The 15,667-nt window shown below is 22.8% G+C and overlaps 1 protein-coding gene across 1 annotated transcript; it reads right to left on the bottom strand.

The window, feature by feature from the left end:
• Positions 1-13,444: 13,444 nt before the first annotated feature.
• On the bottom strand, positions 13,445-14,318 carry LOC124940302 (nuclear transcription factor Y subunit C-2-like). The gene has a single exon (XM_047480811.1). It carries the CDS (start codon positions 14,292-14,294, stop codon positions 13,551-13,553), a length of 744 nt encoding a protein of 247 aa, XP_047336767.1. The 5' UTR covers positions 14,295-14,318; the 3' UTR covers positions 13,445-13,550.
• Between the last annotated feature and the right edge of the window lie 1,349 nt (positions 14,319-15,667).

The raw sequence follows: 15,667 nt of genomic DNA, 5'->3' as shown, positions 1-15,667 counted from the left end.
GTAATAATAAGAAAAAAAAATTAGTAAATCAACAAACAAAATATATATTATATTATATATTTCTAGAGAAATAATAGGAAAATGAAAAAATTAAATAAATAATTATTAAAGTAATTTGTTGGGTGGGTATGACTCTACTTTGAATCTAATATTATTTTTAGTATAAATTATATTTTAGTGTAATAAGTGAATATTTTAAATTAGATTGTCAATGATAGAGGAGTTAAAAATTGGCTAGAATATTGTTCAAGGTGATTATGACAGACTAACACATAATTCAAAATATTCATTTATCTTGTCCGTTATCTTATTTATTTATAGATTTTGTATGTAGAGGATGTTGTGAAAGAGTGATTATGATTAACTAACATATAGATTGTTTATTTATATATTTTTTTTAGCTTAATTATTTATATATTATATTTTTTTTCATTAGCTTATCTATTAATATATTTTTTAAAGTAATAATAAGAAAAAATTAATAAATCAACTAATAATATATATATATTAAAATATATATATATTATATTTTAATTTACATTGTCAATATTGAAGAGTTAAAGATTGACATAATTCAAAATATTCTTTTATGTTGTCGTTTTCTTATATATTTATTTATTTATTTATTTATTTATAGATTTTCTCGTTAGTAGTATTCAGAGAATGTTTTAGTAGTATTCAGAGAATGTTGTGAAAGAATGATAATGACTAACTAACACATAATTCAAAATATATATTTTTTTGTCGTTATCTTATTTAATTTTATATTTTATTGTTAGCTAATTTATTTATATATATTTTAGCTTAATTATTTTATTATATATATATTTAGTTTATCTATTAATATATTTGTATAGAAATAATAAGAAAAAAAATTAATAAATCAACTAACAAAATATTTATATTTTAAAAAAAATATATTATATTAGATTTTTTAGAGAAATAATAAGTGAATAAATAAATGAAATAAATTTATGTCAAGCAAGTGGAGTAACTCCCTCAGTAAAAGCAAGAAGTAGGTTTAAGTAATTTTTTGAGCAGATTATATAGTATAAATTATATTTAAGTATAATGAGTGAATATTTTAATTCACGTTCATACATTGTATGAATGATAGAGGAGCTAAAGATAAATGTTATGGAAGGGTCAACTGTCATTGACCAGCTAACACATATTAAAAAAATTTGACCGACTAACACATAATTTTAAAAAAATATTTTGTTGTTATCTTATTTATTTATATATTTTGTTCGTTAGCTTGTTTATTTAAATATTAATTAGTTTATTCATATATATATATATATATATTTTGTGGCTAGCTTATCTATTTAAGATTAGGGAAAGGAAATTTGGGTGAGAGAATAACGTGGCACAATATGATTAGCTGAAAAAATCAAATAATTTATCTCTCTTCTCTCTTTACTCATACTTAGTGAGGTGATGACAATCATTCTCTCTCACATTCCCTTCTTAAATTCCCACCCTTATCACTCCTCATATAATATATATTTTGATATATATATATATATATATATATATATATATATATTAATTTTTTATTGTTATTACTCTAAATAATATATTAAGAGGAGTGATAGGGGAGGGAATTGACTTGACATCACCTCATTGCTCATTGGTTGGAAAAAGAAAAAAGTGAGAGGAAAGAGAGAATAGAGAGAAATTATTTTAAAATATATATTATATTATATTTTTAGAGAAATAATCGAGCGAATGAATAAACTAAATAAATAATTATTTAAGTATTTTTTTGAGGAGAACGTTGTGGAAGGGTGAATATAACCTACTAACACATAATTCAAAATGTTTATATATATATATATATATTTTTTTTTAGATTATTTATTTATATATTTTATTGTTAGCATATTATATATATATTTTGTTTCTCATTAGCTTATTTATTTATATATTTTGTCGTTAGATTATCTATTTATATATTTTTTTAGAGTAATACAATGTAAAATTAATAAATCAACTTACAAAATATATAAATTTATATAGTTTAAAAAAATATATATTATATTATTTATTTTTAGAAAAATAATAAGAGAATGAATAAATTAAATAAATAATTGTTTAAATAATTTGTTGAGTAAAGTATGACTATGTTTTTAATAAAATATTATTTTTAGTATAAATTATATTTAAGTGTAATGAGTGAATATTTTAATTCATATTTTGTCAAAGATAAAAGAGCTAAAAATATGAAGAGGATATTGTGGAGGGGTGATTATAACCAACTAAAAAAGTTTATTTCATTTCTTGTTAACTTATTTATTCATATATTTTTAACTTATTTATTTATATATTTTTTAGTTAACTTATTTATTTATTTATATATATATATATATATATATATATTAGAATAACAATAAGGGAAAATTAATAAATTAACTAACAAAAATATATAAATATATATATATATATATATATATTATATTTTTTTAGAGAAATAATAAAAGAATGAATAAATTAAATAAATAATTGTTTAAGTAATTTGTTGAATAGGTTTATGACTGCTTTCAATCAAATATTATTTTTAATATAAATTATATTTTAATGTAATGAGTGAATATTTTAATTTATATTGTCATGATATGGAGAAGTTAAAGATGGGTAGAGAATGTAGTAGAAGGTGATTATGACTATAATTCAAAATGTTTATTTCTTTTGTCGTTTGCTTAGTTAATTATTTTAGAATAATAACAAGTGAAAATTAATAAATCAACTAACAAAATATACAAATATATATATTTCAAAAAATATATATTATATTATATTTTTTAGATAAATAATAGGTGAATGGATAAATTAAATAAATAAATATTTAAGTAGTTTTTTGAGAAGAGTATGATTATGTTTTGAATCAAATATTAGTTGTAGTATAGATTGTATTTAAGTTCAATGGGTGAACATTTTAATTTTTTTTGGAGAGTTGATTATGACCTACTTGTTTATTTATATATCTTTTTTAGCTTATTTATTTTTATATTTTTTTCATTAATTAATTTATTTATTTTTTGGAATAACACGAAGGAAAGTTAATAAATGAACTAACAAAATATATAAATATATATATATTTAAAAAATATATATTATATAATATTTTTTTAGAGAAATAATAGGAGAATGAATAAATTAAATAAATAATTTGTTGAGCAGGGGTATGATTTAATATAAATTATATTTTATTGTAATGAGTGAATATTTTAATTATATTGTCAATGATAGAAGAGTTAAAGATAGACATAGAATGTGGTGGATGATGATTATAACCGACTAACATATAATTAATTTTTTTTGTCGTTATTTTATTTATTTATATATTTTTGTGAGTAGTATGCAGAGAATTTTGTGAGTAGTATGAAGAGAATCTTGTGAAAGGATGATTAACACCAATCAAAATATTTATTTATTTTCGTTTTAGTTTATTTATTTATATATTTTTAAATTAATAATAAACTAAAAATTAATAAATCAACTAAATATATATATATATATATATATATATATATTTTTAAATGTATATTATATTATTTTTTTTAGAGAAATAATAGGTGAATTAATAAATAAAATAAATAATTATTTAAGTAATTTTTGAGCTTATAAATTATATTTAAGTGTAATGTGTTAATATTCATTGAGTTATAAATTATATTTAAGTGTAATGTGTTAATATTCATTGAGTTAAAAATATGAAGAGAATGTTGTGGAAGGGTCAAGAGTTATTATGATAACTAATACATAATTCAAAAAGTTTAGTTTTTTTTCTGTTAGCTTATTTATTCATAGAGCAAGCAAGTTGAAGAAAGCGCTTAATCGGACCCCTAAAATTGTTTACTTGTTTATTTATATATTCTTTAGCTTATTTATTTATATATTTTGTCGTTAACTTATTTATTTATGAGGTTGTTGAGGAGTGATATAGAGAGAGAATTTGGTGAGGGAATGACTTGATATCACATTCATTATTTGGAAAATGTAAAAGTGGGAGGAAAGAGAAAAAAGAGAAATTAATTAATTTTTTCAGCGAATAAAATTATGACAATCAATCCCTCACCAAATTCCTTCACTAAATTCCCTCAACTAATTATTTCTCTTTATTTATATGTTTTTTTGGAGGAAAAATGATAGAGAGCGACTTGAGAAAACCAATAATCCAGCGATGTCTAGCTCTCCTATTATTAATTATTTTCTCTCTCCTATTATTAATTATTTTCTCTCCTATTATTAATTATTTTCTCTCTCTTTTTATCAAATAATTTATATCCTATAAAATAATAGAAAAATAGGCCATAAAAAATGAATAAAAAATATTTGATAAATAAATGAATTGAAAAGTCATAAAAAATAAAATAAAAATAAAAGAGATAAATTCATAATTCAACTCATCAGTATATTAATTAGGGTTTAGAGTTTAGAATTTAGTATTTAGAATTTATGGTTTAAAGTTTAGGGTTTAGGATTTAGGATTTAGAGTTTAGGGTTTAAAGTTTAGGGTTTAAGGTTTATGGTTTAGAGTTATTTTAACCGTTAAATAAGAGATAATAAATATCAATCGTCAGAATATGGATAAATGAGATAAATTAATTTGTAGAAATAGAGAAAGATTATTTAATAAGAGGAGAGAAAAATTAATTAATAAGAGGAGAGAGAATATTATATAAACGTGTTTTAATTATTATTATATTTTTATTTATTTACTAATTCCTTTTTTGGAGGAATGATAGAGAGTGCGACTGGGAGACAACGACTGGTAGAGCGATGATCTACCGACAGGTGAAATTAATAAATAAATAAAAATATAATAATAATTAAAATTTGTAGAATATTATCTCTCCTTTTATTAATTAATTTCTCTTTCCCCTTATTAAATAATTTCTCTCTCTATTTCTACAAATTAATTTATCTCATTTATCCATATTCTCACGATTATTATTTTACTCATTTATTTGATATTTATTATCTCTCATTTAACATTTAACGGTTAATATAACTCAATAATTTACACCAAACTCTCACATTAAATATTTTAACAATATGTTTAAATAAATTCTAAACCTTAAACTCTAAATCCTAAACTCTAAACCCTAAGAGCATCTCCAACGTATGACCTGTGCCCGGACAATGTGGAAAAGGGCAGGTCATTGGTTTTTTTCATTTTTTGCATTGTAGATAAAAGGAAAAAGAGGGCAGTGCCCTCTATGCCGGTCATGCCCTCTTCTGACTTTTTCATGATTATATAATATAATATATTATATAATATAGGAATATTAGTTATATATTTAATTATAATATTTTTTTTTACTATTTTTAAGTAATATTATAATAACATTAAATAAATATATATTCTAAAGTTTTACTATAAAATAGAAATATTAATTATATATTAAATTATAATAATATTAATTATATATTAAATTATAATAATATTATAATATATTTTAAATTATTTTTATTATATATTAAATTATAATAATATTATAATATATTTTAAATTATAAAAATATTTTATATTTTATTATAATATAAAAATATTAGTTATATATTCTCAAATTTTCCTATAATATAGGAATATTAGTTATATATTCTCAAATTTATTCTCAAATTTATTTTTATTTTTAATATTATAATATATTTTAAATTATAAAAATATTTTATATTTCAATTTATTTAATATTAGTTATATATATATTTAATTAATAAATATATATTTCAAATAAATTAGTATATTTTTCTATTAATTATATTAACACGTTTTAAAGTTTAAATTCTTAAAATTTCCTATAATATAGGAATATTAGTTATAATAGTATAAATTAGTTATTTATTTAAAACACCTTTAAATTATTTAGATAAGAGGGCGGGCAGAAGCATTGGAGTGTTTTGCCCAAGTTCAATATGTGCCCGCTTTATGCTGAGGTGGAACATTAATTTGACAAAATAAGAGGGCAGAGGTCATTTGCGCTGCGGATGCTCTAAACTCTAAATCATACAATCTAAACTCTAAACCCTAAATCCTATATACTAAATTCTAAACCCTAATTAATATCACTGATTAGTTGAATTATTAATTTATCTCTTTTATTCTTATTTTATTTTTATGATTTTTCAATTCATTTATTTATCAAATATTTTTTATTTATTTTTTATGGCCTCTTTTTTATTTTATTTTTATTTTATAGGATATAAATTATTTAATAAGAAGAGAGAGAAAATAATTAATTAATAATAGGAAAGAGAAAATAATTAATAATAGGAGGGAGAATATTCTACATGTCCACATAGGCATCGCTAGATCATTCGCTGTCTCAAATCGCGTTCTCTATCATTTTTCTATATATTATTATATTTTTTAGAGAAATAATAGGAAAATGAAAATTTTAAATAAATAATTATTTATGTAATTTGTTGAGGTATGACTCTGCTTTGAATTAAATCTAATTTTTAGTATAATTTATATTTTAGTAAAATGGGTGAATATTTTAATTTACATTTTCAATGATAAATGATAGAAGAGTTAAATATGGACAGCGAATCTAGTTAAGTTAATTATGACAAAAATTAAAAATAATTATTTATTTTTTCGTTAGATTATTTATTTATTTAAAGATTTTATCGTTAATAGTATAGAGAGAAGAGAATTTTGTGATATGGTGATTATGACTCACTAACACATAATTTAAAATGTTTTTGTTGTTGTTATCTTATTTAATTTAATATTTTGTGGTTAACTTGTTTATTTATATATTTTTTTAGCTTAATTATTTATATATATATATATATTCCTTATCTTATCTATTAATAAATTTTTTAGAGTAATAATAAGAAAAAAATTAATAAATCAACTAACAAAATATATATATATATATATATTTAAAAAAAATATAAATATATATTATATTTTAATTTATATTTGTCAGAGGAGGAGTTAAGGATTTGCAGAGAATGTCGTGGATATTCATTTATTTTGTCGTTTGCTTTTTTTTGTCGTTATCTTATTTAATTTTATATTTTGATTTTTAACTTGTTTATTTCTATATTTTTCAACTTAAATTATTTATATATTATATATATATATTTATTTAGATTATTTATTAATATATTTTTAGAGTAATAATAAGAAAAATTAATAAATCACCAAACAAAATATATATATATATATTAAAAAAATATATATTATATTATATATTTTTTTAGAGAAATATTAAGAAAATAAAAAAATTAAATAAATAATTATTAAAGTAATTTGTTGAGTGAGGTATGACTCTACTTTGAATCAAATATTTTTTTTTTTTAATATAAATTATATTTTAGTATAATTATGAGCTATTAACACATAATTCAAAATGTTTATTTATAGATTTTGTCTTTAGTAGTTAGTAGAATGTAGAGAATGTTGTGAAAGAGTGATTATGACTGACTAACACATAATTTAAAATGTTTATTTATTTTTTTGTCGTTATCTTATTTAATTTAATATTTTGTTCGTTAGCTTGTTTTTTTATATATTTTTTTAACTTAATTATTTATATATTATATATATTATTTTGTCGTTACCTAAGATATTTTATTAAATTTGTTATAATTTTAAACATAAAGGGTTGTGGCTTAGTGGTAGAAGATACTTATGTAAGGTTTTTAGTTGATCATGGGTTCAAATCTCACCAAAACCTTTTTTTAATCTATTTTTTTTAATTATAGTTAGGGCAGCCCAAATCTCAGGGGCCGGCTCGTTGTGAAAGGCTCGGTTGTGAAAGAGTGAATATGACTGATTAACACATAATTCAAAATGTTTATTTTTTTTGTTATCTCATTTAATTTTATTAGTTTGTTTATTTATATATTTTTTAGCTTAATTTTTTTTATTATATATATATTTAGTTTATCTATTAATATATTTTTAGAGTAATAATAAGAAAAATAATAATAAATAAACTAACAAAAAATATATATTTTTAAATATATATATTTTTAAAAAAATATATATTATATTATATTTTTTAGAAAAATAATAAGTGAATTAATCAATTAAATAAATTTCCTTCAAGCAAGTGGAGGGTTTAACTAATTTTTTGAGCATATAGTATAAATTATATTTAAATTTAAGTATAATGAGTGAATATTTTAATTCATTGTATTACATGAATGTTACATGAGCTAAAGATATCACATTGTATGAATGTTACAGGAGCTAAAGATATCACATAAAGATATCACATTGTATGAATGCTAGAGGAGCTAAAGATACTAAGAGAATATCGTTGAAGGGTCAATTGTGATCCTGACCACTAGTTAACCTATATTAAAAAAAATTATGACCAACTAACACATATATTTTTTTTGTTAGCTTGTTTATTTAAATATTAATTAGCTTATTCATATATATATATATATATATATATATTGTCTCTAATTTATCTATTTAATATATTATTTAGAGTATAATAATTGAAAATTATTAAATCAATTAACAAAATATATAAATATATATTTTAAAATATATATTATATTAAATTTTTGTAGAGAAATAATCGTGCAAAATGAATAAACTAAATAAATAATTATTTAAGTAATTTTTTGAGCTAGTGATAAAGGAGCTAAAATATATGGAGAACGTTGTGAAAAGGTAATTATGACAGACTAACACATAATTCAAAATGTTTATATACTTTATCGTTAGTTTGTTTATTTATATACTTTTTTAGCTTATTTATTTATATATTTTGTTGTTAGCTTATTATATATATATATTTTTTTTGTTTCTCCTTAGCTTATTTATTTATAAATTTTTATCCTTAGCTTATCTATTTTTATATTTTTTTTAGAGTAATACAATGGAAAATTAATAAATTAACTTACAAAATATATAAATATATACATTTTAAAATATATATATTATATTATATTATATATTTTTAGAAAAATAATAAGTGAATAAAAAAATTAAATAAATAATTGTTTAAGTAATTTGTTGAGTAGAGTATGATTATGTTTTGAATCAAATATTATTTTTTAGTATAAATTATATTTTAGTGCAATGATTAAATATTTTAATTAAGTATATATAATTAATTATTATTTATTTTAGTTTGAATAATTTTTTAATTATGAGAAATTAAATTATTGAATCTAACAAAATAATAAATAATGAAAAAATTACATTTTTTCAATTTCTTTTTATATATTAAATTAATATATATATATATTCTTTTAAATTTATAAAGAATTATATATATATATATATATATATATAATAATAATAATAAATTTATATAGGTAACAAATAAATATATATATATATATATAATTTAAAAAAACATACTAATATATTAAAAATTAAAATGATAGAGATACAATATTAAATATTTTTTAATAATAAAAATTAAAGTAAAAGGATTATTAAATAAGTTTATGGGGGTGACATTTAACATTTATTTCCATGTAACAATAAGGTTTTACATGCTCTTGTGAATAATTTTACACTTTTGTAAGACAATTTACATGGCTCAGTCAAGTAATTTATATAATATTTTGCCACACACTACTTAATTTCAATAAGAGATTTACTTATAAAGTTAGCATTGTCGATGTTTTGTTTGGAAAATTCGAACTATTTCATTTCTTCTATGAGCGTTGACTTAAATTCAACGAAGCGCCGATTAATGTCTTATATTTAAAACAGAGAGTGTATTATACACTAATACAAAATGTATTAACAATATATTATTATTCGTAGAGTATATAAAAGAAGGGATGAAATAATCTACCTTATTTGTTGTCTATAATTCACGATTAATAAATGTGTTCAAGCATCAATGATATCACTGTTTATTTATTGTTCTCTAGGCTGAGTAAGTTCTCGCACGTCAAGTGTACGAATGCAGTCGCAAAAATTTTTTTCTACAAAACACAATAATATATTTGTAGACTTTTCATTTTTTCAGAAAAAAGTGTTAACAGAAAACATACTTTATGTTTTACCCTTCTAGAAAGATCAACCCCAGAATAAGCTTCTACTACAGAGTCAATCTATCTACATCATTAAAAAGTTTGGAGAAGTAAGGGGATTTCATTGCCATATGCAATTTTATTACCCAAAAACTTTGAGGGTGGATGAACCATTGATTTAAAGGGTAGTGGAAGAATTGCTTTAGAGGGTGGCATAGCCCTTGCTTCTTTTGGTGTTTCCAAGACTTGAATTAGTGAGGTATGAACTTTCACTAATTCAATTGAAAGACATTATGTGTATGTTCCTTCATTTGTTTCAGTGTATGTCTTGTTAAAGAGGAATGTTGATGTCGTTAAGGCTTCAACTCTTCGGTGGATATTTGTTGATGTCGTTAAGACACTTTTGATGAATGCATTATGTTTTATGAGTTCAGTAAAAAGGAGAATACCGTCTTAAAAAATATGAAGTGCATTAATGTTGAGAGCTTGGGATATGTCTTCTAGATTTTGTGTACCTTCTATCAATAATTGTGCAGCCTTTGAAATTAATTTGAACGTATTAACAACATTTGATAACAATCATTTATCATGCATCATAGTCTTATATAATCCTATTTTATGAATTACATTCTTTTATATATAATTCTTATAATTTATCTTATATAATTATATAAATAAAACTTATTTATATGTTAATTAAAATTTTTGTATTATTATAAATTTTTGTATATTAAAACAATATTAATTTTTTTTTTATAAAATAAAACATTAATAATAATAATTTTATATATGTCACCTATTTTTTTAATTAACATAGTTTTTTAAAAATAATTATTATATTTAATTATTTATAAAATTATCACCATAAATAATTTTAACCTTAAAATGCTATAATTTTTGTTTAGACGTAATATATATATATATTATATATATATATATATATATATATATATATATATATATATAATATATGAGTAATGATAGGGAACGCGAATCTGGGGCCGCGAATGTCCGCGAAAATAGAATATTCTTTTAAACACCGAATATTCTTTCTTCTTTTACTAATTATTTTTTTTTCTACTTCTACCGATTAATTTATCCTATTATCACGATTAATTATTTCACTAATTTTCTTATATTTATTATCTCTCATTTAACTGGTAAAATAACACTTTACAACTTGTATTTATTAATTAATTTCTTTTTTCACTAAACTCTAATCTCTAAATTCTAAACTCTAAACCTTAAATTTTAAACCTTAAATCATAAACCCTAAATCATAAACCCTAATTAATATCATTGTTTAGTTGAATTATGAATTTATCTCTTTTATTTTTTTATATTTTTATGACTTTTCAATTTTTTTATTTATCAAATATTTTTTATTTATTCTTTATGCCCTCTTTTTTCTTTTTTTCATTATTTTTTTTAATGACTTATTAATATTTTTTTAGTTTTATTGTTTATAAATGTTTATCTAATATTTCTATTATCACGTTAATTATTTTTTCTGCACAATTGGTGGTGACTAATTATTAATAAATTAATTTTTTCACTCATTTCTTATAAATTTATAATTCAACTAAACTAACTTAATAATTATTAATAATTAGGATAATTAGGGTTTATGATTTAGAGTTTAGGGTTTAAATAAATTAATTAGTGAGATAAATTAATTGAGTATTGAGAGAAAGAAAGATAAATTAATTAATTAATCACCACCAATTGACTAATTAATTAATATAAGGAGAGGGAATATTCCGTTTTTAAATAGAATATTCTATTTTCGCGGACATTCGCGGCCCCAGCGTTCCCTATCATTACTCATAATATATATATATATAAATTAAAAAATAAAAATAAATAATTGAATTATTATTATTATTATTTAAATTATAAAATTAAACACACTTAAATATAAATAAATATTTAGTTATAATTATTATTATTATATTTTAAAATATACTACAGTTATTAAAATTTTAATACTTTAACAAAAAAAAATTAAAGGATAAAAATAAAATATTAAAATTTATAGAAGTTTATATATTCTTGTAATAGGTATGAGTAAGTATAATATTATACTCTTTTGAAGGTATAAATAATACCTAAATAATACTATAGATATGAATATAAATCAACCAAACATTAATTATAATTTATTGCAGTTATGATTATACTTTATCTACAATACTACTGGATAACAAACATAGCCATAAGAAACTCTCTCGTACACCTTATTATAGTCTTACTGCCTAAGGATGTTTAGGTGTAATATATGTTTAATGACTCAGTCCAAAAAACACGGTTATCAACAAAATTATATCTAATAAACTATAACAGTGTATTACAACGATGTATTTAAATGTCAATTGATTATTTACCAAAAAATGCCAATGCTCCATTGAAATATAACGTTTTATTGTCATGCCATCACAAGTTCACTTAAGGTGAACTTGTACTGTTTTTTTTAAATCTCGTAGAGATTTCAAGATTTTGAATTTTCAACACAAATTCTTAATATAAGTATACGCGTATAGTTATGAATAAAGAATAGAGAACTAATTAGAAATTGGGGTATACCTACATTATGGATTTTGAGAAGTTCACAAAAACTAGATACAACATAAACAGCAAATTATATCTTAAAGTTGTTGTCTCCAGATTTGGTCTTTAGAATTTCTTGGTATCCCCATTTTCATTCTCCACACCATCTCCTTCAATGTTTACCTCCTCTTTACTATTCAGGATGAACTCTCCTTTAGGAGTTGAAAAGTCTCACAATGTTTCGGATGAACTTAACTGTGAATTTAGATATGACCAATGAAAGAAGAGGAACCAAAAGAAGAGGAACCAAATATAATGGCCATCACAATACTTTGAACTGTGAATTTAGATATGACCAATGAAAGAAGAGAACCAAATATAATGACCATCATTGTATCTTTTTATTCTACGGAAAATTGTTTAACAAGATTGTGAAATCCAATTGAAGAAGTTTAGGTCTTCATTCGTTGGTTTAGAATGAAGAGAAAATCAACATAAACAGGAGATCAAGTAACCTGATTTCAAGATTTTGAATTTTCGACACAAATTTTTAATATAAGTATACGCGTATAGTTACGAAGTAAAAATTGGGGTATACCTACGGATTTTGAGAAGTTCACCAAACTAGATACAACATAAACAACAAATTATATCTTAAAGTTGTTGTCGTTGGAGGACCTCTCTTATTCTCATTCATTCCCCATTTTCATTCTCCACACCCCTACAAGTCCTCTTACTCTAGGAGTTATAGTCGACTCCAATAGACTACCAATAGACTATTCAATTTCTAATCCCTCAAAAGTTGAAAAGTCTCCCAATGCTTCAGATGAACTGTAAATTTAGATATAACCAATAAAAGAAGAGAATTATTGAAGATGTTTAGGTCTTAAATATTGGAGCTGATTTAGAATGAAGAGAAAATTAACATAAACAGGAGATCAAGTAACCAGATGCACTTGAAACAACATTTGAAATACAAACACAAACACATGAAAAACAAAGTACCAACAACCTATTTCATTAGATGCTCTCTATTGTTTGTCAGCCTGATGTTGATGTTGGTGACTTGGATTCCATGGCATAAAGGCCACAGGCTGACCTCCATACACCACCGGACCTTGATCAACCGGTTTTCCCACAATCACCCCAGGAGGACAGACGGGCTGCTGCTGAGACGGAACATAGTAGTAAGGCATCGAGTCTGCTGCGGTGGGGTCAACCACAGTAGGAATGGTAGTCTTAGTCACACCTAGTCCCTCCTCCTTCGGTTCATCTCTAGGAATAACATCAACCAAAAAGTCGAAAACATCATTCCTCGATAAGGCAGCAGAGATATCGCTCTTCTGCAGAGTCCTTCTCTTGTGCTCTTCAGTGTGTTGCCACGACTGCAGAGTCAGCTCCTGTATGAACATCTCGCACGCCTTTGCGAATAAAACAGGAGCCTCAGCAGAGATCATTCTCACATCCTTGTCAGCCTTCATTATCTTCTTTATACGGGCCAGTGGGAGGCTGTGGTTCTTGAAATCCACAGTCTCTTCGATCTCTTGCATTTGGTTTTCCCAGAAAGATTGAAGCTGTTGTTGTTGATGCTGTTGCTGATGCTGGTGATGGAACTGTTGGGCTTGCTGGTATGCTAGCTGGTGCTGCGGGTTAGCGAAACCGGCTTGAGGTTGAACTGGACCAGATGGATACGGCTGGGAAGAAGAACCGTAAGCCCCCATTTGATTTCCTGCTGCTCCAGCATGCTGTTGCTGACTTGGGTCCGATTGATCCATATCAAATATATTCTCTGCACAGATCTAAAAGGAAAAAAAATAATTAACATAAACAGGGGAATCAAGTAACTAGATGCACTCACACACTTGAAACGACATTTGAAATACGAATACATTCGGTTTAGAACATTAAATGCCTCTTTACAGTCAGTCAAAATTTTGGTTCAAACTAAACACAATCAATAAATCTAAGACTAGATTTGTTGCTTCCATGTATACAATATGAAATGAATGGAAACAATGAAGAAATATGAAACCTTGAGCAGAGAAACAAATTACCCTTTTAAAAAAATGATATCAATAATGGAAAGATACAACTAAAAGTAATGGGTTTTCTTGTTTATAACGAAAGATTTCATTTTGTATGAGATTGTGCTAATTTGAACAAAACCCAGCTTCAAGAAAGCAGATCTATAGTTCATAGTCGCATGCGAATCGCTACAATCAACAAAATCTCAATGTCTCCAAACAGAAAACTAATTAATCTGCAGACTGCAGACAACATGCATGTATAAAGAAATGTCACAAGAAGAAAAGAACAACAGTAAAGGATTGATATAGAAGAGCCCTAACTATGAAATCAAAATCAAAATCAAAATTAAGAAGATGAAATCAATCAATCAAACTTAAACTTACAGAAGAAATCAAAAAAATAAATAAAAACTGGCATGCAATAGAATTGAAAAACAGAGACAGAAAGAGAAAGAGGGAATTGTGAGTGACTTACCAAGTAATTAGTAGTACTTGGGAAGTGAATAGATGTGAAGAAAAGCTTCAAGGGAAAGAGAGTATTTATAGTTGAAAATGGGTGAAACGAGGGCTTCATGCAAAGGGGTTTAGGGAAGGAGAGAAATCGTGGGTCCAGTTTTTATTAAGATGCCTCCGACGCGTGTCAAGATTTTGAAGTGGTGGTGGGTGGTGGTTGCGATTCTGTATGGTTCAATTCAAACCCCATCAGAAACAGCCCTTTTACGCCAACAGGTTTGTCTTTTTAATTTTCTTTTATTCAAAATTAATCCATTTCCATTTTATTTACTTTTTAATATCAGTTTAAATATTAAAATATTAGTACTTTATTCTTATAAATTTTATTATAATAACTAAACAAAACCCACGAACACAATATTTTTGCTACCTTGTTACCAATATCCAGCCTCAGCCTGAAGCCGTCGTCATCATAAATTGAAAAAAAAAAGTTTCTTTTTCTTTTTTTAATTTGATTTTTACAATTTAATGAATTAATTAGTTAAAGTTAAAATATAAAAATGATTTATGTATACTTTTTTAAATTTAATTAAAAACTTAAATAATTCAATAGTCAAACCAGATATCTAGAAATAGAAATGATGAAATCTTAAATATTTTTAATATAT

Source organism: Impatiens glandulifera, chromosome 5, assembly GCF_907164915.1.
Source record: "Impatiens glandulifera chromosome 5, dImpGla2.1, whole genome shotgun sequence".
Classification (NCBI taxonomy): domain Eukaryota; kingdom Viridiplantae; phylum Streptophyta; class Magnoliopsida; order Ericales; family Balsaminaceae; genus Impatiens; species Impatiens glandulifera.
The sequence above is the reverse complement of the archived record's forward strand: the minus strand, read 5'-3'. Positions and strand labels throughout refer to the sequence as shown.